This window comes from Ochotona princeps, chromosome 14 (genome assembly GCF_030435755.1).
Source record: "Ochotona princeps isolate mOchPri1 chromosome 14, mOchPri1.hap1, whole genome shotgun sequence".
In the NCBI taxonomy this organism is placed as follows: Eukaryota; Metazoa; Chordata; class Mammalia; order Lagomorpha; family Ochotonidae; genus Ochotona; species Ochotona princeps.
The window spans coordinates 57,531,265-57,553,921 of NC_080845.1; the positions used below are offsets into that span (position 1 = coordinate 57,531,265).

The 22,657-nt window shown below is 39.3% G+C and overlaps 1 protein-coding gene across 3 annotated transcripts in view; it reads left to right on the forward strand.

The window, feature by feature from the left end:
* The window catches only part of KIF27 (kinesin family member 27), an 82,360-nt gene extending 63,953 nt beyond the window's left edge, over positions 1-18,407 (forward strand). For all 3 annotated transcript variants that reach the window (XM_058672617.1, XM_058672616.1, XM_058672618.1), the window contains 5 exons: positions 922-1,137; positions 5,900-6,106; positions 8,715-8,913; positions 10,938-11,102; positions 17,837-18,407. In XM_058672617.1, the coding sequence (XP_058528600.1) occupies positions 922-1,137; positions 5,900-6,106; positions 8,715-8,913; positions 10,938-11,102; positions 17,837-18,321 (1,272 nt within the window). In that variant the 3' untranslated portion in view covers positions 18,322-18,407. The remainder of the gene's footprint in view (positions 1-921; positions 1,138-5,899; positions 6,107-8,714; positions 8,914-10,937; positions 11,103-17,836) is intronic.
* The last annotated feature ends 4,250 nt before the right edge of the window (positions 18,408-22,657 follow it).

Here is a 22,657-nt window from a genome sequence, read left to right on the forward strand (position 1 = left end):
AGAGGAAGATCTTCCGTCCAATGATTCACTCCCCAAGTGAGCTGCAACGGCCGGTGCTGTGCCGATCCGAAGCCGAGAACCAGGTCTCCCATGCGGGTGCAGTGTCCCAATGCTTTGGGCTGCCCTTGACTGCTTTCCCAGGCCACAAGCAGGGAGCTGGATGGGAAGTGGAGCTGCTAGGATTAGAACCGGCGCCCATATGGGATCCTGGCGCGTTCAAAGCGAGGACTTTAGCCACTGGGCCATGCCACCGGGCCCTATCTCACCCATTTAATGGATGGTATCTAAAATTGATAGTGTTATTTTCAAACATGTATCATAACATCAAAAAGAAACAGCAAGACAGGAGGCTGTTTCTGGGACGGGGCCTGAGATGAACAGCTGGGACACAGAGTGCTCTTCTAAAAACCACAAACCTTATGTCACTCTGTACATTTCTATTATGGCTGTCTATAATTGAAGTCACAAAAATGTAGTATAATTTTTCTTAAGTTAGGCCATAATGAGTGTTTCCATTAATCTTGCCGTGTTTTCTAACCAAAATTAAAGTAAAAAATTGAATGTTTAAACAAACTACTTACATGTTTAAACCCAACAAATTTCAACCTCTAGGAAATTGTAATATAATTCTATAGTGTAACAAATTTTAAAATTCAGTTTAGAAAATATAAAAACCAAAAATTCTGCTTTCCAAAACTACCAAAACCAATTCTTGGTAGTAAATTCAAAGTTTGAATCCACTTTTTAGAAAAATACCATTAAACCTTTTTGAAAGTAAAAATCCTCTCCTCCCTAAAAAAACTCATAAGAGAAAACATTAATATGAAACTAAAAACATATCCATGCAGTTTTCTCCAGTTTATGTGCAGTCTGGTTTTCTAGTAACTGTTTTGGGTTCTCTGGTGGGTTTTGTCTCCATAGGCCTTAAACACAGATAGTTTGAAAATATCAACTCGCCTAGACTTGCTGGATGAAGAGTTATCTGAAAAGAGTATACAGCTCCAGGGCAGCACAGCTGAAGACAAAGTAAAGATTTTAGAACAAGTGCAAGCCCTGCAGAAAGAAAAAGATCAGCTCCAGAAACGAAGAGACAGTGTGGATGAAAAACTTCAAAGCGGTCGCACGTTATCACCCGAAGTAAGTCAGTACTCCTTGGAACTGGAGGTGCTGTACGACGATGATTCTCTTGGGTGATGTCCTCGGTCTCTGTCACATAACCATAAAGTGATAAATCTGCTCAACTTCGTTTCCTTGAGACTTTGTCAGATGTAATGAGTTCACTTGGCACCTCTTTAGCACCATAAACCTGATCTGACCAAGGACTGAGACATGCTCACATGGTGGTCCTTGGTCATGGCCTCTTTGAGCCTTGCAAGGTATTGGGAGGAGTTAGCTGAACCTGGCTGGGGTCGCTCGACTGAAATCACAGAGCACAGAATGATGTCGAGTTCTCAGCTCTTCCAGGAGGGCACCACCTGCCTTAGCAGTCTGTTACAGACAGTGACTCCCAGGGCATGAAGGGTTCATTCTTTCCATGAAACCTTGATTGAGAAAGACTCATCGTTTGAGATCATGTTCCACACTGCAGCCAAGTAAAAGGCACAAAATTCAAATTTTTGTAAAATACTTCTCAGCTACAGTTTTCATTTAGGAAAACATATGGCTCCTCTTCTCAGTGTTTTTTTTTAACCATGTGTAAAAAATGATTCGTTTGTTGGCGCTCAGATTGTCCCAGACTTTGTCTTTTTTAAGCTCAGTTGTTAATGGGACCTGTACCTTTTGAATCTTTTGAGCCTGAATTTTCTCTGCAAATATTTATTGTTTATTTCCCAGCCCTTCCCAAAGAAAGGGAAAATAGCTGAAAGAAGATAAATAGCTAAAAATCACTCACCTTGCTGACTCTTGTAATGTTTTATATTGGATCAAGTCAGAGGACATTCGGGGGTTAGTTGAGAATAGGAGAAAGGATAGTGGCATTGAAGGACATTATATACCTTTCCCACTCTGCTCTGTAATGTAACTCGGATAGGGTGGTTGGTGCTGAAGATCATAAAGTCAGGCTGCTCTCAGAAATTGGAGCCCCAGGCTTGTAGATGGTAAGGCAGAAGAGCCCATGTACATGAAACTTTAGGTACTGGAGGTACTCTTCCTTTTCAGGACTGCTGGTAAGCCCTATAGAAGAAATTTTAAAAGTATTGTATTATCCTTCCCTTGGGATATTCACAAGCTGAGAAAAGAAAGCTAGTAAACTCTAAATCCTAAAAGTATAAAAAAGTAAGTTATACATAATGTAATAAAGCTATCGTATCACATTATTTATGCAAAGCAGCACAGTGATTGGAGGACAGTTCATCAATGCAGCTGAGGTGAAGTGGAACCTTGAGCTAGATTACAAAAACAAGAAGGTCATTTTAGGTAGAATACTGTTGAATAAGGTGTGGAGACAGGAATGAGCAAAGTATGATTCCAGAAAGATAGGAAACATTATTGTCAAGAAACATTTAGGATTATATTTCATGAACATTGTGGTGGGGTTGATTGTGGACATCTGGCCTAACAGTTAAGGCACTAGTTAGGATGCTAGTGCCCTATGTGGGAGTTCCTGAACTCAGCTGGGCTCAAGCTTCCTGCTAATGTGGCTTCTGGTAGGCAGCAGGTGGTGACCGAGTCGTTGTGTCCCTACCATTCATGGAGGAGACCTGGCTTGAATTCTCAGTTCCCAGCTTCTGCCTAGCCTGATCCCTACTGTAATGGGAATTTGAGGATTGAATTAATGTATATCTGTAACTTCCCCCCTCATGTCTTCCTCTTCTTCAGACTCCCAGTGAGACCGTTAAATGTATCTTGACAGTAGAATAGTGGACTTTTTTTTATCTATACCTACAATGTCATGATACACTTAAATAGCAGAATGACGGACTTCTGTTCTTGAAGGACTACACTATTGTAATAATATAGGAGAAAACCAGGAGTGGGGGAGGGAAAGGGGAGCAAGAGGGTGGAAGGGGAAATCCCTGAGCCTATGGGAATGAATCATGAAAAGTAAAAAAAAAATAAGAACAAAAACGATAAAAAGAATGAAAAACATTTAAGAAAAAAAACCCACTATGTATGGATTGGTGGCAACTGTAAGACAGCATATGATACACTTATTTAGCAGCTACAGTGGATTGTTGGAGAGAATGATGGCCCTCCTGCACCTCTTGGGGTTCCATTCAGTCACATGATCTTCTGTGTACCTGTCCACGTGGTTGGTTGGTCTCAGTGTTGTTAAGCAGCCTCTGAGCATCCGACTGTCTGAAAGTCCAGATTAATATACCCCAGGAGATGAGTCAGTAGCAACAGATCAGAGACGTGGGATTCTGAAGTGACACAGGACAGCAGTAAAAACTGGGTGGATTGGTTATTTTGATATTCATTTTAGAATTATATTTCTCTTTCGCAATAAATCATATTTTCCCTAATAATATTGGTTTATGGGAGGTGATAAAAAGATTTTACACTAAGAAAGGATTACCCAACAATTTTCTACAAACATCACATGAGAAATGCAGATATTTTTAGGTCTCACCTAGGCCCATTCAATCAAAATTTAAATTTTATCAAGCTCCTTTGTACACAGTACTTTGAAAACCAGGACTCCTTGATAAAGCATAGCCAATTCTTGATCATCTGTGGTTTGTGCTTGGGCAAATTTTTCATCCTGGAAAGTTTCCCATGACCATGTCTTCTGTCAGCTTACACCTGTTACTAAGATGTCAGGTAACCAACCACATACTGTTAAATGTGGTAGCTTCGCTGCAGCAGGTGAGATGTTAGGAAGTCACATCTCAGTACTTCCATGACTGTGGACACTAAATTTACACTGAACAGTTGGCAGTAAAGCTTTTCACACTAGTTTTGGTAAAATAGAATAATCATATAAATTCAAAGGTTAAGTATTTTTTTGATAATTCACTTTTATTTTGTGGTTCCTTTCAGTTATCCACCTCAGTACCTTTCAGTACTTAAGGCTTTTTTTCCTTTAAAAAAATGAATGTCATTTTGTCCCCTTTGGAACAATTATCAAATCCTCAGATTCCTGACAGTAATTACACAGAGAAATAAAACGGTTGAGCATTTTTCAAGATGGCTCTTTAAGATTTCATAGTGATTTATAAAAATAAGTTTATGTGTTCTCTCACTAGAATACGTTATTACATTACATACCAGTTCCCTGAGCTCTGGAAGTCACTTTATTCCTTAGATTAAATGTAAATTCGTTATTCTCATTATTTTCATTTCAGATGCCTGGGGAGGAAGAGTGCAAAGAAATGCACTCACATTACCAACAATATATGAAAAAACAAAGTGTCATTAGGAAGTTCATGGAAATAATCTATTATGATAAAAAACTACATAAATTTCAAGAAGTTTTTACACTAAAATAAGCTTATCTATAATTGAATGTTCCCATAAACTTTTTTGATCATACTTTTATTTTTTCACCTCTTCCTTCATTAACTTGCTCAAAAGACACTGGGTGCAAGCTATATGACAGGTTCTGTGGTCAGTAACAGAAAAACAGGATTGGAAGACAGTTTGAGGAACCATAAATTTAGGCAAGCTCCACAGCTGGCATAGGTGTACAGAAACGTATATCCAGACCTCACCAGTCTGAAGTCATTCCTTTTAGATTTGGATCCCGTAAACAACCTAAATTAGGGTAGTTGAAAAAACTGACAGGTTTTCGAGCAGGGATTCAGGGTTGTTTTTTTGTTTTTGTTTTTGTTTTTTCTTATAAAGGAAATCTCTATTATATGAAAAAAAAATGCTTCCACCATTTTTAATGTCTTTTCCTACTAACATTTCATAGGAATCTTATGAAATATTTGATGTTCTTGAGCCTCATTGCTTTTTTTTTTTTTTTTTTTTTTTGCTGTCATACTGTGGCTTTCTCTGGAGACTCCTCAGATTACTGTTTCTTTCTCTTTTTTTGTGAATAACACTTCTTTTAAGAGATTTTTAATTTATTGGAAAGTCAGAGTAACAGGGAAGATAGATCTTCCATTGCAGTATTCATTCCCCAGATACCCACAAGAGCTAGGATTGGATCATAGTAAAGCCAGGGCCAGAACTCCAAGCACTTCTCCAGCTTGAATGGCAGGGACCATCATCTGTTGCCTTCCAGGTGAGTTAGCAGGAAACTGAGTCACAAGTGGAATAGGGACTTGAACCAGCACCCTGATGCGGATGTAGGCATCCCATGGGGCATCTAAAACAGGCTGTACCACAACACTGCCCCTGGGTGACTGGTTCTTAATAATTTAGTAAAATTTTCCTTCTATTCCTGTTAGCAATATATAAGCATGGTTCAAAAGTTCATGGAAAATTGGATTAAAAGAGAAATTTATTTTGGTACAATTTCTTTTCAGACAATTTTGGAATCCACATATACATTTTTTTTATATAATGAACATTTTCCAGTTTGTCTCACAGATCTTTGCAGGGGACAGCAGGGGACCCCTGGATCTCAGGAGTTGTGTTACTGACCTGGAATACGCACTCCAGGGTGTCAGGAGGAAAGCAGGCTGACAGCACTGCTACCCCAGGAGCTGAGGCCTGGCTGAGGCTTGGAGTATATTCCTCAGATTCAGTGATGAACACCTGCTGTATGTCCTTAGAACATTACAGAACCTCACCAAATGTCTACTGCTTTCATTTTATTTTTGTTGGGAGGATTCAGTGATCATATGTGTTTATATAGTACAGCAAGCACTCAAACATTATTTTCCTAAAATTTGATCAAATAGCAGTGTCCTTTAGACTGAAATACCATTAAGTATAATCTGAGTATATGACAAATTTCAACTTTTACTGTTTCATTTAAAATGAGTGGTTTCTTTTGAATTGTATCTAGGAAGAACATTTTCTTTTCCAACTTGAAGAAGAGATTGAAGCTTTGGAAGCTGCAATTGAATACAAGAATGAAAGTATCCAGAGTCGACAGAACTCACTCAGAGCATCAATCCGAAACCTCTCCCACAGTGAAGCGAATGTCTTGGAAAGGCTAGTTTGCTTGAATCCTGCTGAAACTAGAGCTATTCTTTTCAGATATTTCAATAAGGTTTGTTTTCCTTATTTAGAGTAATCAAGATGCTTATACAAGGAAACTTCAAATAGTTCATGGGAAATAGAATTTAAAGATAAGTTTACTTTGCCACAAGGTTTTAGAAATCTGTGCCTACAAGGGGCCTCCAAAAAGTTCATGGAAAAAAAAAGCTGTTTGTGGATTTCAGGGGTTTTTTTGTGCCAAAATAAACTTCTAAATTCCATTTTACCATGAGAACTACTGTATTGCCTATATTTATTTTTTAATAAGTCAAAAGGCTAAAGGAGTGATTATGTAGCTACAATTTAAGCAGCTTGTCTCTTTGTAATACTAATGTAATCTTACGAAAGTTTTGTGATTATGCAAATATGTGGGCCTGACTTTAAGGTGGAGGGCCATAGGATGTGGTTGTTGTGGTTGGCACAACATGTTAAACTGCCACCCGGGAAACCTTCACTTACCAGCAGCTAGAAGTTCAGTCCTCACTTCACTTCTGTCTGATGTGCACCCTCAGAGGCAGATGAACTGCTCAATGTGTGGGTGCCTGTCAACCACACTGAGGTCCTGAACTGAGCTCCTAGTGACTGGCTTTGGCCTTGTATAGGCTCCAGCTGTAATCAATATTTTGGAGAGAGAACTAGCAGATGGATCATTCTGTCTGTCATGCTGCTGTTCAAATGAACTTTTATAAAAAGTTGGAGGGCCTTGCAATAGAAGACCTTTGAATATAATTTTACGCACCAAGGAATTTAAATTAGATTCCTTATTACTTCCTGGATGTTTCTAGTTTTGGATGTTGCCATGCAGGCAGTATTCATGACAAATCAAGGGCTGTTTAAGTTCTGATTCCCTGCCTTCATTTGTGTTAGAATTTAGGAATACTACATGGTCATCATCATGGTGAGCTGAGCAGGTGAAATGGCACATCAATGGGAAAGACAACAAGAGATTTTTCTAACCTGAATGTGTTTAAGCTGATTAAAATTTTATATGAATTTGACACCTGTTTCATAACAGTGATATTTACTGATAACTCATCTTTTCTCTAAAACTTGGTTCACTTAACTTGTTTACTATCAAATGTCTTTTCCTTATAGGATATGAGGGTACTACAGAAAGTTTGTGGAAAAGTTGAATTAAAAGATCATTTATTTTGATGGGACAAATTTTGAAATTCATGAAGATTTTTCATAATACATATTTTCCTGACATTTTTCAAGACCTTTGATACCTTAAATAAATTTTCTAAACCTATAAAACATAGATGAAAATATTTCCAGCAGTCACCTCTTGGTTGACCGCTATCAGCAATAAGCTGGTGACAGTGTATCCTGTTGCAGGTATCTGCAGGAAAGGAAAATGGAGAAGTATTGCCCCTGCCTTGGATGACTCCTGTGGTACCTTTAAAGCAAGGGCTCTTACCACAAGATGCCTTGGCAAGACTGGTGAATCCTTTGTCCCTGAGAATTCTTTGGAAGTTAGTTGTTTTCTGTAAAGAATATTATTAGATTAATATACATGATTTGAAACTGAACTATGCTTATAGTTTTTAAAGTGTCACTTCTAATACCCATTTTGGAGCTGAAACTGAGAATTATCTAGATGTTACAAAGAGTTGTTAGCAGCTCAAAATCCAGTTAGTATAGAGAAATAGAGTTATAGCAATATAAAATGTAAACTACAACAAACACATCTAAGAAATCATGGAGGACTGCTTATTGAACAACATTGTATGGGAAAGGAAAGTGTTGCTGGGCAATGTGTGCTGCAGTGGGTTAAGCAGCTGCTTGGGACACTCATTTTCAAGTCTGTGCTAATACTCTGCCAGATTTCTGTTAGTGGACCCTAAATGATAGTGAATGATGGCCCAAGTATTCAAGTCCCTGCCATTTATATGAAAAAAAAAAAAAAAGAAAGAAAATCTGAATCACAACAAATTCAAATGGCTATGAGGTTATTATGTGAATAGGTCCTAAGCATTGCCTTTGGATCCAATACCTTGCAGGAATCACTTAGACAAGAGCACTTCAGAACATTTGGCAAAAGTGAAATTAAAAGATAAATTTATGCATCCCCTTTGAGAATGCCTGTGTTGGTGTCCTGGCCCTTCTAATGCACACCCTGAGATATAGCAGGTGACAACTGAAGTTCTTGGGCCCTGGTCTCATTACAGGATGGATCATATTCCAGGCTCCTGTTTTGGCCCACCCAGATTTGGCTGTTGGGAGCCCTGGGGAGTGAGGCAGTGGACAGACGATCTGTGTCTGTCTCTGACTTTCTCATACAGTTTTTAAAAACAAAACAAAACAAAAAACCTGAAAAATTTTGTGTAAGAAAATTTTATTCCATCTATATGAGGGTTCTTCAAAAGGTTCATGAAATGCATAGTTTTACAGAATTATGTATGGGTCTCAAAGTTTTAGACTCAAAACTTTTTTGATTCAAAAAATCTGTTAATTCCAAAAATTAATTAAAAATCTATTAATTCCATTTTCCATGAACATTCTGAAATACCCACCTATTTGAGAAAGTAAGAAAAATCATTTGTACATAGCCTAAGTAAATCAATGTATTATTTTAGGTTACTAGACACACTTAAAAGGTCAAAAATTTGTATTTGTAGGTGGTTAGTTTGCGAGAAGCTGAGCGAAAACAACAGTTAGAGAATGAAGAGATTAAAATGAAGGTTCTGGAACGGGATAATATGGTTCGTGAGTTGGAGTCTGCACTGGAATACCTAAAATTGCAATGTGATCGGAGATTAACCCTACAACAAAAAGAACATGAGCAAAAGATGCAGCTGTTGTTACATCACTTCAAAGGTAACTGCCCTTTTAATCAGTTAAGCAAAGGTACTGCGTAGGTAGGGGATTGTGGAAGGGACAGGAGAGGATCTGATCATGTAAAAGCCTAAGATGTACAAGGGTACTTCAGCAAGTTCACGGCAAAACGGAATTTAAAAATGTTTGCCTGGGTGCAAAAAAAAAATTCTTTTTGAGTGTGCAGTAAAGTTTGATATGGTCCAATAATTTAAGCGGCTGTTTGGAATGCCTGCACCCCATAGTGGAGTGTCAGTTTGAATACCAGCTCCTTTATTTCCAATCCACTTTCCTGCTAATGCAGCACCAGGAAGGAGCACATGGTGACTGACGTCCTTGGATCCCTGCCACCCATGTTGGAGACCCAGTTGGAGTTTCATGTTCCTGGCTTCAGCCTGGCCCAGCCCTGTTTGTTGTGGACATTTGGGTAGTAAACCAGCAGATCAGAGGTCTTCCTCTGTCTCTTTCTCTTTCACTCCCTCTTTCTCTGGTGCTCTTTCAAGCAGCTGATCATAAACATTCAAAAAGTTTCTTGAATCCGTGCATAGTTTTTTCCTGATATGCATTTTCTGTGAACTTTTTGAAGATCCCTAATATGCATGGATTTTCAAAAATTTTGCTCCAAGATAAATATACTTTATTAACCATTTTCCATAAATATTTATTCAGGCTTTGTGTGTGTGTGTGTGTGTGTGTGTGTGTGTAATAGAGAGAGAGTTTCTTTACATGTTTTGGTTACCATATACTGGGAGAGCTGTCTTTACTATTAGGGTATTCACATATTTTTTTTTAAAGATTTATTTATTTTTTATTGGAAAGTCAGATATACAGAGAGGAGGAGAGACAGAGAGGAAGATCTTCCATCCGATGATTCACTCCCCAATTGAGCCGCAACGGCCGGTGCGCGCCGATCCGATGCTGGGAATCTGGAACCTCTTCCGGGTCTCCCACGCAGGCGCAGTGTCCCAAGGCTTTGGGCCGTCCTCAACCGCCCCCCAGGCCACAAGCAGGGAGCTGGATGGGAAGCGGAGCCGCCGGGATCAGAACCAGCGGCCACACGGGATCCCGGGGTTCTCAAGGCGAGGACTTTAGCTGCTAGGCCACGCTGCTGGGCCCATAGTAGGACCATTTTATAGCGATGCTAGTAGAAGGTTAAGTATGAAGTATTTTCTGAAGGTCAGTGTTATTAGTGAGATTTTTGTCACTAAACAAGCTACTCATGAAGGAAGGATGCTTATTTTGGCTGTTTTGCAGGTTCAGAGTCCGAGATCAGGTGGCCTCATGAGCTGGCCACCTTCTGGTGAGGTCCGAGGATGCCATGGTGTAGCACATGCAGAGGGAGGATCACACAGGCCCAGCCCTTAACAACAACATCCTTCTGAGAGCATGTCCCCCGTGAGGACCTCCCAGTGGGCCTGCCTCCTGAACACTCAGGACTTAGGGATCTAAGTCCAGTGTGAGTTTGGGAGCCACATCTTTTTCAGTTATTGGTTCTAAAACATAACCAAGTGGGGACAGTATTAGACATCTGTAAATATTAATTGGAAGCTGTTGTATTGTGGCCTAAACTAGAGCTTTACCAGTTCTGATTCCTCCTTTTTATCCATGGTGCTTTCCTTTGTGACTTAGTTTTTCTAGTCTAAAGATTTTGTTTTTGTGGGGTTTTGGACTATATATTTCTTGTACCTTTAAATGCTAGGCTTATGAATTTCCACGTAGTCCAGCTACTGTTATAAATTAAATCAGGTATAATGCAGCAGATGGATAGAGCCCCAAGCATCAGAACTTGAAGTCTAGCAGAAAGGCCTGGGCATCATGCAAAGCTGGTGGTCGGTAGGGGGCAGGATAGAAAAGGTGGCTAAGGACTCATTGCTTTGAAAGATAGCACAGGTAGAAGATTCCAAATTGTAGCTGAAAACCATTGCACTCGGGTAACAGATGCAAAGGACATATTTCTGACCCTTTTACCTGTTAAGCCATAATTTTGAATCCTCTGTTGATTTTACATGTAAGTTTCTATTTTATAGAGCAAGGTGGAGAAGGCATTATGGAAACTTTAAAAACATACGAGGATAAAATCCAGCAGTTGGAAAAAGATCTCTATTTCTATAAGAAAACTAGCAGAGATCTTAAGAAGAAACTGAAAGAACTGGTAGGAGAAGCAGTTCGACGGCAGCTGGCACCACTGGAAAGTAAGACTTTGAGTTCACTTGTCACACACACTGGTTGTCTAGCTTTTGGTGAAATCATTGCTGATTAGTAGTGTAATATTTTTGGTTGACTGACTTCGACATTTTTCCTTTTTTTTCTCTTAAGACAAAACCACATAAGTAAATGAATAATAAATGTATATATGCCAAGGAAATAGTCTTATTATCTGTCCTGTTCCAGGAGCCTTTGCAGTTCATAACTGCTTAATTTTTAAATTCTATAATGTAACATAGCTGACGGTTTCCAGTTTTATGATAAACTAAACTTTTTATTATTAAAAAGATGTACAGTAAAGATCAAAGTATATATATTTCTAAGGTCTCTTCATATCATTATCTCTGGAAAGTAATAAATAATAATGTTCATTGTTGAGATAAAGATGTTCTCCTGAATTATTTGTTTTAGGTACATAGAATTGGCACATTCCTAAATGAAATAAAACATGTCAAAAACTTCGCAAAAGTTAGAAGTGCCATAAAGGTAGTATTTTTCTATTATTAAAATTTACCCTCTTTAGGAAAACTAATTAAAAATTAGCATTTCTAAAATAATATAGTTTATATAAAGGAAGTAATCTTCCTTTAGAGAAGTATAGTTTATGAAAAGCTGGCTTTAAAAACTTCTATAAACATCCATTTTGTACCTCTGAAGGAAACTGCTTAAAATTGGAGACATAATATATAAAGAGACCATATATTAAATATGAATATATAATATATAACAATATATAATATTTAATATATATTAAATATTTTAAACATTAATATAATATGTAATGTTATATAATATGTGATATTTAATGTCTGATATATTATACAAGATATATTTAATATATTAGATATTTTAAATATTATCTTAAAATTTTAATTTAAATATAATTTAAAAATTTTTAATTGTATGCCAATTGTATAATTGACATATGCTGAGTATGATTAGGAGAATTAACACTTTTAAAAAATTTAAAATACAATAATGCTTTAAAAAAGCAATTCTAATGCTACATTGTATTTATCAATTATAGGTATTTTCACAGATACTAAGCCCTCAAACTCAGGGTAGACTGGTGTCTGCTAACCTTATTTTTGATTCCTATTTTATTTTTGTTTAATTGAGTGATCTTCCATCCATTGGAATACCCATGACAGCTAGGGCTGGGCTGGGCTGGAGCCTCTGTCCAGGTCTCCTGTGTAGCTGGCAGGGATCCAGTCACTTGAGCCAGTATGTGCTGCTTCCCTGTGTGCAGTAGCAGGAAGCTGGAGGAAGTGACAGTAAGGCTGAAAGCCAGGCACCGCAGTGTGGCGTGTGATGTCATCACTGCAGCCCCTAAATGCCCACACTGCTAACTTTATTTATAGATGAAGCCATATGGTGCAGGAAGGCCTAGCCTCTCATGAACAGAACACTAAATAGAACACATTCTAAAAGTCTTTCCTCTTCTGATTCCTGGTCCAGCATTCAAGTGTCAAAGTTATCTCATGATGGAGGCACAACATAAACTTACATCTCTTACCAAAGAAACCTAACAGCAGTTCTCAGTGTGAGGACCTGCACATGGTGTTAAGCAGGTTAGGCCTCAGCCTGCGGTGCCAACATCCCACATGGTTTGAGTCTTGCTGCTGCACTTATGATCCAGCTTCCTGCTTATGGCTGCTTAAGGGGGAAAAGTGAAGGATGGCCAAGTCATTAGGCCCCAGCACCCAGGTGGGAGACAGGAGAAGCTCAGGATTCCACCCTCCAGCCATTGGAGCCATTTGGGGAGTAAACCAGCAGATAAAAATTTGCCTTCTTTTTGTAAATCTTTAATAATTTCCATTATAGTAATGCATAAAGCGTTACTAATACAACTCAAACATTTATATGAAATTTGCCTGAAATATACAGCTAAAACTTCTACTTGAAATAGCACTTGAAAAAAATAAAGATCAATATACTTAAGACTATTTTAGCTTTAAAAAATGATTTATTTTACTGGAAAGACTGATTTATCGAGAGAAGTGGGGACAGAGAAAGATCTTCCATCTGTTGGTTCACTCTCCATCTGTTGGATTAAAGATCTCTGTCTCTCCCTCTCTGTCACTCTTTTAAACAAATAAACCTAAAAAAAAATCCACTTTCAAGGAGTAGGGATTTTTTAAAGATGTATTTAATTCATTTATTTAGAAACATTTATAGAGAGAAGGAGAGACTGAAAAAGATCATCTTCCATCCACTGGTTCACTCCTCAGATAGCTGCAATGGCCAAATTAAGTCAGTCTGAAGCAGGAGTCAGTAGCCAAGAGCCAGAAGTTTCTTCCTGGTCTGCCATGTGGGTGCGGAGTTCAGGAAGGTAGATGTGAAGTAGGATAACTGGGACATGAACCGGTGCCCATATGGGAATGCTGGTGCTAGCAGGGAGAGGATTAGCGTGTCAAGCCACAGCACTGGCCCCAAGGAGCAGGAATTTCATCTTACAGTTAAGACACCCACATCAGGGCCCAGCAGCGTGGCCTAGTGGCTAAAGTCCTCGCCTTAAATGCATCGGGATCCCATATGGGCACCGGTTCTAATCCCGGCAGCTCCACTTCCCATCCAGCTCCCTGCTTGTGGCCTGGGAAAGCAGTCGAGGACGGCCCAATGCATTGGGACCCTGCACCCATGTGGGAGACCCAGAAGAGGTTCCTGGTTCCCAGCTTCGGATCGGCACGCACCGGCCGTTGCGGCTCACTTGGGGAGTGAATCATCGGATGGAAGATCTTCCTCTCTGTCTCTCCTCCTCTCTGTGTATCTGACTGTAATAAAATAAATAAATCTTTAAAAAAAAAAAAAAAGACACCCACATCAAAATACCTGGATTTTTGATGCCTGGTTCTAGCTTAATACTAATGTAGATCCTTCAGAAGCACTGGTGGTGGCTCAAGGAATTGGTTTTCTCCATGCACCAAATGGAAAACCTGGGTTGAGTTCCCAGTTCTGGTTCCGGCCTAGTCCAGCCCCAGCCATTCTAGGCATCTGGCGGGTAAACCAGCAGATAGGAATTTGCAACTGTCTCATTTTTTTTAAAGCTTTATTTTTATTGCAAAGTCAGATATACAGTGAGGAGGAGAGACAGAGAGGAAGATCTTCCATCTGACGATTCACAAGTGGTCGCAACGGCTGGAGCTGAGCTGATCCGAAGCCAGGAGCACTGAGCCTCTTCTGGGTTTCCCACTTGGGTGCAGGGTTCCAAGGCTTCAAGCTGTCCTTGACTACCCTCCCAGGCCACAAGCAGGGAGCTGGATGGGAAAGATCTTGGAGGATTATTAAAATAATACGAGGATCATACCTATCTGACCAATTTTTCTAGGAAGTCTAGTGTTGATTACAGTGTTGAAAATGGTCTTACCCACTTTCACCCTGTAGCCCTTGACCCTTTGTACCCTAATCAGTTAAGTAAGATTATTAAAAAAAAATCTGATGAGTAAATAAAAGTGCCTTTCCTGCCAAAAAATATATATATATTACTTCAGTTAACTTGCTGTTTTACTTAGAAACATTTTAAATACTTTCAAAAATTGGATGTAAGAAGGAATTTACAAGGATACTTCATAAAGTTTATGGGAAAATTGCATTACACTTGATCTTAGCTAAAAGGAATGAAGCAACAACAAGTGAATGATAAGTTAAAGGGTTAGTGTGGTACAGTGGGTTGGGCTACCACCTGTAATGCCTGCACCCCAGAATTAAGAGTATCAACTACTCTGCTTCTGATGCAGTTCCCTACTAATGGTCCTGAGAGAGCACCAGAGGATAGCCTGTGTAACTGGGTCCCTAACACCCATGTGGGAGACCCAGATGAAATTACTGACCCCTGCATCAGACCTGACTTGTGGCCATTTGGGTAGTGAGTCTCCCTATCTCGTGTTGCTCTACTTTCTAATAAATACACTTTTTTTTTTATAAAAAGGTTGGTTTATTTTGGTGCAAAAATATTGACTATGGTCTTTTCATAATATTCATTTCTATGGACATTTTGAAAATCCTTACAGTCATTATAGAAACTCTTAAATACAGGAAAAACATCCCCAATAACCTTTCTTAGATTTTTACCTAGTTCCTTTCATATTTTCACTATACTTCAAAGGGTACTTTATAAACTACTTCATAAAGAATAAAATGAGTTTAGGAAGACAGTCATCGCCCAGCAGTTAAAAGAACAAGGAGGACATCTGCATTGCTTGCATGTTAGAATTCTAGGTTTAGTACCAGGCTCCACGTGAACCCTGCCTCATACCAGTGTAGTCCGTAAAAGGCATCGGATGATGGCTCAAGTAATCTGGTCCCTGCTGCCACATGGAAAATCTGGAGTGAGCTCTTAGCTCCTGGCTTTAAACTGACCCGGTGGTGGCCATTGCTGACGTGTAGAGTGTGTACTAGAAAATGGAGAAGGGGCTCTGTCTCTCAAATAAGTAAATTTTAACTCCGCTTAAATAGACAGTCTCTATTTGCTCACTCAAATATTCAAAATTTTCCTTGTGTCCACTTACACAAAACTTACTACAAAACTATGTGAGGATACTGGGTTCAGAAGATCTGGGGTAAAACTCAACTGTTTCTTTTTGTAAAACTATGAAACTTTGAACAAACTAATCTTTTTCTAATTTATTTACTTTATTCAAATAAAATTCCAGAAGAGAGAAACTTTCTGTTGTGAAGAATCAGGGGGTTTTGGTGAATATTGTGATGTCCACTGGGGATCTCCATGTGGCGACCTCTAGGGTGGTTAAAGTAAGATGTTGGAATTGACGGGGATGATACTCTGCTGGCTCTGTCTTCACACCAGAGAGGGTATACCTAAGAAGACGTTGAACTTGACTGGACAATAAGATGCTGGACTCTAGGTTTGGTATACGCTTGCAATGGGGGAATCTCAACTGAACTTGAGCTGTGGTTATGCAACAAGGTGGAGGAATCCACCATGGTGGGAGGGTTTGGGGAGGGGTGGGGAGAACCCAAGTACCTATGTAATTGTGTCACATAATACAATGTAATTACTGAAGTTAAATAATAAATAATTAAAAAAAAAAAAGTAAGGTGTTGGGGCTTGGCGTAATAACCTCCCTAGTGGCTAGATCCTCACTGCAGGGATCTCAGATGGGCTCCCCCCCCCGGTTCATGTCCCTGCTGCTCTACTTCCATCTGGCTCCCTGCTTATGGTCTGGGAGTGCAGTGGAGGATGGCCTAAAGCCTTGGGACCCTGCATCCACATGGGAGACCCAGAAGAAGCTCCTGGCTGGTTTTAAATCAGCTCAGCTCTAGCCTTTGTGGCCACTTGGGAAGTGAACCAGCAGATGGAAGACCTTTCTGCATCTCCTTCTCTCTGTAAATTTGACTTTCCAGTAAAAGTAAATCTTCAAAAAAAAAAAAAAAAACCCACCAAAAAAGATGTCTGCTTTCTTCTCCAGACATGGACAGCAGGAATTTCACAAGCCTTCTGATGACTAATAATTGCAACAGTCTGTGGCCAACTTTGTATTCCCTTTAGTTCCACATGAGGAGCTATGTCCTTTGCTGGTTCAGGTGTTTTGCTTCATGGAGAATTTTTTTAAAGATTTATTTGTTTTTATTGGAAAGGCAAATACACAAAGAGAGAGAGAGAAAAATCTTTGGTCCTCTGCTTTATTACTCAAGTGGCTGCAATCGGAAACCAGGAGCCAGGAGCTTCTTCCAGGTCTCCCATGCAGGTACAGGGTCCCAAGGCTTTGGTCTGTCCTCCACTGCTTTCCCAGGCCACAAGCAGGGAGCTGGATGGGAAGTGGGGCAGATAGGACACAAACTGACACCCATATGGGATCCTGGGCATGTAAGGCAAGGATTTAGCCACTAGGTTATCGCACCAGGCCCATAGGATTTTTTTTTAAAACTATAAAATCCACATGTTTTAAACCAAGAGGTACAAACCAGAATGCCTACTGGATCCAGGGAAGCTAAATGAGCAGTGGCAGCTCTGCCCCAGCTGCTGTTACTATGATGGGTCACATTTGGCTTGGCAGCTTCCGATGTACAATCTGTTTTAAACTGTCCTCACAAGACTGGAAGTGCACTAAACATATAGCAACATATGTTAAACTGGGCTTCATTTGTCATTCAGTCATGGATTTCCTAAAAGCCATCAGATAATCTACGATTTCAGAATCTCAGGCCTTGATCTCTTCCTCAAATCACTCATTCCAGCTGGGCTCCCCCACGGAGGCAGTATGCTCTCACCTCCAAGTTGATTGCACAAGTGGCAGTGCCCACCCAGCATCCACCTGGACAGCAGGACCCTGCCATTTTGGTAGTGCCCAACAATACCACGTGTTCATGCACATGATGCCAATTGCCGTGGGTTCCTCAGGAGAGGTGGTGTCCAGGCAGGGTTCTCCAGGGCTAGCTGCATCTGGCCAGGGTTTGGACTTCACCAACAGCAAGCCCAGTAGGGCGCGGGTGTGGGAAAGCACCAGACACCCACAGCATTCCTGTGTCTTCAGGAAGCATCAAAATTCCTATAAGACTTATTCCATAATTAAAGTCCTGAGTTACATAATGCCTACATGTGAAATAATTCATAGTCACATATTTGCCTGAAATAAATCATTTAGCAAAACAAACCTGAAAAACATTCTGTTAAGTGATAACAATGAAGTTATTTTAGGATGTTATGGTTAAAATTACTGATTCTGAGGAACTAATCTCTAATTGTCTGGTTTGGGGATTTTAGATTACAACGCTGGAGACAGAGCTGAGAATCCCGAAGCAGCAGTGAGCATGGTTTCAGAGGAATTAAAGTGGGCATCCAGAACTGAGAAGATGACCTGTAGTGGGAGAGAGAGACAAGCAGACAGCTCTGCAAGCAGCCTGAGACCACCACCAACTCCTCAGAAAGTTGAGGAAGAAGGCCGGGAGTTACTTCCCATGTGTAGCTCTCTAGCACCTCCAAGTGGGCAAGGGAGTGAGGAGCATAAGACAGAAATGGATGAAAATCACTTTACAAAACCTCACAGTCGACAGTGCTCCCAGATTCAACCAGTAGGAAACACAGGACAGCTACATGGTGTCACACCCATAAAACTGTGTCGCAAAGAATTACGTCAGATTTCAGCACTGGAACTGTCCCTACGGCGCTCTGCTCTTGCAGTTGGGGTCAGGTCGATGACGGCGGACTCCATTGAAGTGGCCAGGAAATCCAGTGACTTAAAAACTTAGGCATTTAACCCTTTTAATTTTTAGATATGCTAAAAGATTCCTTGTTCTAACCTGCTAAAATTAAAGTTCAAGCTTACTAGCTCTTACCTCAGGATTTAAAAAAAGGGGAGGAAGGCGTTTTTGTTCCTTTTCTGTACTATAGATATGTATTTTTTCTATAGTATATTTGGGAAGTTTTAATTTGCATTTTCATAATAACCAAATACATGTTTCTCAACACTCGGTAACCTTTAAATACTTCCACTTATAAATACGTCTAAAATTACTTCCAGGTATATTTAAAGAACAAAACTAATAACAGGCTAAAAGATCCACCAAATGTATATTATAAAATGTTATTTTATATACAATATTATAATATTAAATACAATATTTAATACAATATTAAAATATTTTATATACAAAACATTCACATTTTATAATATCTAATTATATTATTATCCTAATATATACTGTAATTTTTAAAAAATAAAAAACTGAAGTTTATTAGCACTAACCTTCAGCTAGCACAAACAGAAGCATTATATTCATTTACCATTTGTTAACAGCAGCTCATTTAAAATCCCATTAACTACTGGTAATTGCTAAATGAAAACTTGCACAGCGTAGAATGAGTAGAGAAAAGCGCTGTAAGAACATGACAGCCTGTGACCAGATTGAGAATCAAGTCGGAGACTCAGCCGGGACATGTGATCCCTCTGCCTTACGCATCTGCAAAGCAAGGTGATTCTCATTCCTGTTTCCTCCAAACAGGTCTGACTGCCAGCTCTAACCTGGCAACCAAAATCGTTTGCCACAAGGCAGAAAGGAAATATACTGTTTGTGTTTTTCAAACCCAGCTAAATAATATTGTTTGTATCAGAAGGAAAGTTACCCACTGCATTTGTTTTGAGCATGGCTCACAAGCTATGGTGCTGCTCGTGAGAGAACTGGCTGCAGCTCTGTGGATCAGGGAAATCCTGACAGAACACTAAAGCAGTCCGACTGGGCAGGGGCAGGAGCACAGGCTGTGACGTGTCTGGTCACATAGAGTGCACGTGCCAGGGTGAAGGTCCAGCCTAGGAATCTAACGCACTTGAGTCTGAGATGTTTTTTCTGCAGCCTGCTTCGTCAGGTTTTGCAGATAGGTAGGTAGGCCTGGCTATAATAAATGATATTCTTGCTAAAATATTCCTTCAAATTTGTTTTATCAAAATCTTACTACTATGTAATATTTAGAATTCAGAACTAAACAGTTGTACTGCCAAATGTAGTTTGTACTTTATCATATTTTTCAGTCATGGCAAACATGCCATTATAATAATTTGAGGTATTATTTTTATTATTTTTGTATTTCCAAATTTTCACCTGCAAATCAGAATTTTTATCTTCAAATGAATTGTTGCTTTAGTTGGGGCAGTAGGACAGCCACTCTGACCTATGGTTGCCCTGTGACTTAGAGGCACCCACTGCCTGGCTGATAGGATTTGCTCTTACCTGATGCTGCCGTAGACTTGTCCTGCTGCTGTTAATCCTGACCATCCCACCTAAGTCCCAAACTGGCATCCTGTGTGTAGGCTTACGGCTTCCTTTACCTAGTGACTAGCCCTTACAGCTCCTTGGAGTTCCTTGGTCCCATTTAAAAGCAGTTCCTCTAGGAAAAGAAATTAAAACAAGAACTTCTGAACAGGTGGTTAGCTTACCTCTTAAGCATGGCACTAAAGTTCATTTAAATCTTGGATTAAGTATTCTGTGATTTACCAAGAAATGAGCAGTTCATAATTTAAGCCCAATCAGTAACTGCTTCGTAAGTTTCAAACAACTAATTTACAAACTTACTTGGAAATTTTCTGTTCAGCAATGACTACTTAAAGTCAGACTGTAGTTTTCAGCTAGTCTTCCTTATTTTTGCCTTTGCTTTGTACACATTCTAATTTACTAACGTATACACAGAGATATGTGGGTATATATCATGGTAAAAGGCTAACAAAAAAGTATACCACTTATTATTTATATCAAACCAAAAGTGATTTGATTTTATTATGCATATGTGAGTTAATTTTTTTAAGTAACAAAGGCATGTCTTTTCCTTTGGTTAAACATGCATCTTTTTTTTGTTTGTTTGTTTTTTGTTTTGTTTTGTTTTGTTTTTATTATTTAACTTCAGTAATTACATTGTATTATGTGACACAGTTACATAGGTACTTGGGTTCTCCCACCCCTGCCCAAACCCTCCCACCATGGTGGATTCCTCCACCTTGTTGCATAACCACAGCTCAAGTTCAGTTGAGATTCCCCCATTGCAAGCGTATACCAAACATAGAGTCCAGCATCTTATTGTCCAGTCAAGTTCAACGTCTTCTTAGGTATACCCTCTCTGGTCTGAAGACAGAGCCAGCAGAGTATTATCCCAGTCAATTGAAAGCTCCATCATACCATCAGCAAAAATTTACATCATTATGGAATTAATTGACATAGTAATGAGTAACCAACATGTTAAAAGTAAATGCGAGTTCCCAGCCACCTTCTGTGACCACCTCACCTATACTTCAATCTTAGTTTATACACAACATATAACATTCAAAACATAACATGTTATACATAACATCATATCATCTTAAATTAAGGCAAACATGTGGTATTTAACCTTTTGGGATTGGCTCATTTCCCTTAGCATTATGGTTTCCAGTTTGGCCCATTTGGCCACAAAGAACTGCATTTTGTTTTTTTTAATAGCTGAGTAGTATTCCATGGAGTAGATGAACCATAGCTTTCTTATCCAATCCTCTGTTGATGGGCATTTTGGTTGTTTCCATGTTTTTGCAATTACTGATTGTGCTGCTATGAGCATAGGAGTGCATGTTGGTTTCTCATAAAACAATTGTTCTGGATATATTCCTAGGAGTGCTATTGCTGGATCATACGGTATGTTGAATTTGAGTTGTTTGAATATTCTCCATACTGATTTCCATAGAGGCTGTACCAGCCTGCAGCCCCACCAGCAGTGGAGTAGGGATCCCTTTTCCCCGCAACCTCGCCAACAAGTGTTGTTGGTGCTTTTATTCATGTGGGCCAGTCTTACTGGCGTTAGGTGGTACCTCATTGATGTTTTAATTTGGATTTCCCTTATTGCCAGGGAACTTGAGCATTTTTTCATATGTTTATTTGCCATTTGGGTTTGTTCCTTTGTGAAGTGTTTGCCCATTTCCCATGCCCATTTCTTGAGTGGCTTGTTTGTTTTGACATTTTGGTTGTTTTGTAGCTCTTTGTATATTCTGGAGATCAGCCCTCTATCACCTATGTCGTGTGCAAAGATCTTCTCCCATTCTGTGGGTTGCCTTTTTACTTTGTTGATTGTTTCTCTAGCTGTACAGAAACTTCTTAGTTTGATGAGGTCCCAATTGTTTATTTTGGTCTCGATTTCTACTGCATTTGGAGTCTTTTTTAGGAAGTGAGGGCCTACCCCTAAGTGTTCCAGTGTGTTTCCAACATTTTCTTCCAAAAGTTTGAAGGTTTCTGGATGTAGGTTTAGATCTGTTATCCATTTAGATCTGATCTTAGTGTATGGTGAGAGATGTGGATCTATTTTTTTGTTTCTGCAGGCTATTAACCAGTTGTCCCAACAGCATTTATTGAACAGACCTTCCCATTTGCCTGGATTGTCGTTCAAGAGACTCAATACAGAGACTGCTAGAACTTGTACGAGAGTTTGGTAGAGTGGCAGGGTACAAAATTAATGAACAAAAATCAACAGCCATAGTGTATGCAAACAGCCCCAAGATGGAAAAAGACTTAACCAGCAAGATACCATTCAAAATAACAGAGAAAAGTATGAAATATCTGGGAATAAATCTAACCAAAAATGTAGGAGACTTATTCGAAGAAAACTACAAACTACTTAAAAAAGACATTGAACAAGACCTCAAAAGATGGAGTAACATCCCATGCTCCTGGATAGGTAAAATCAATATCATTAAAATGTCTATACTGCCAAAAGCAATATATACATTCAACGCAATCCCAATCAAATTGCCCAAAACATTCTTCATGGAACTGGAAACAATGATCCAAAAGTTCATCTGGAAGCACAAAAAACCACGGATAGCTAGAACCATCCTGAAGAACAGGAAGTTAGCAGGGGGAATCACAGTTCCGGACCTCTGGACATACTATAGGGCAGTGGTTATCAAAACAGCGTGGTACTGGCACAAAGATAGAGAGGAAGACCAATGGAGCAGAATAGAAACGCCAGCAGGAAACCCACACAGATACAGCCAAATAATCTTTGACAAAAAGACATGCATCTTTTATATGCTGTTATATATTTTATTCATACATGCAAATACATAAGTAAACA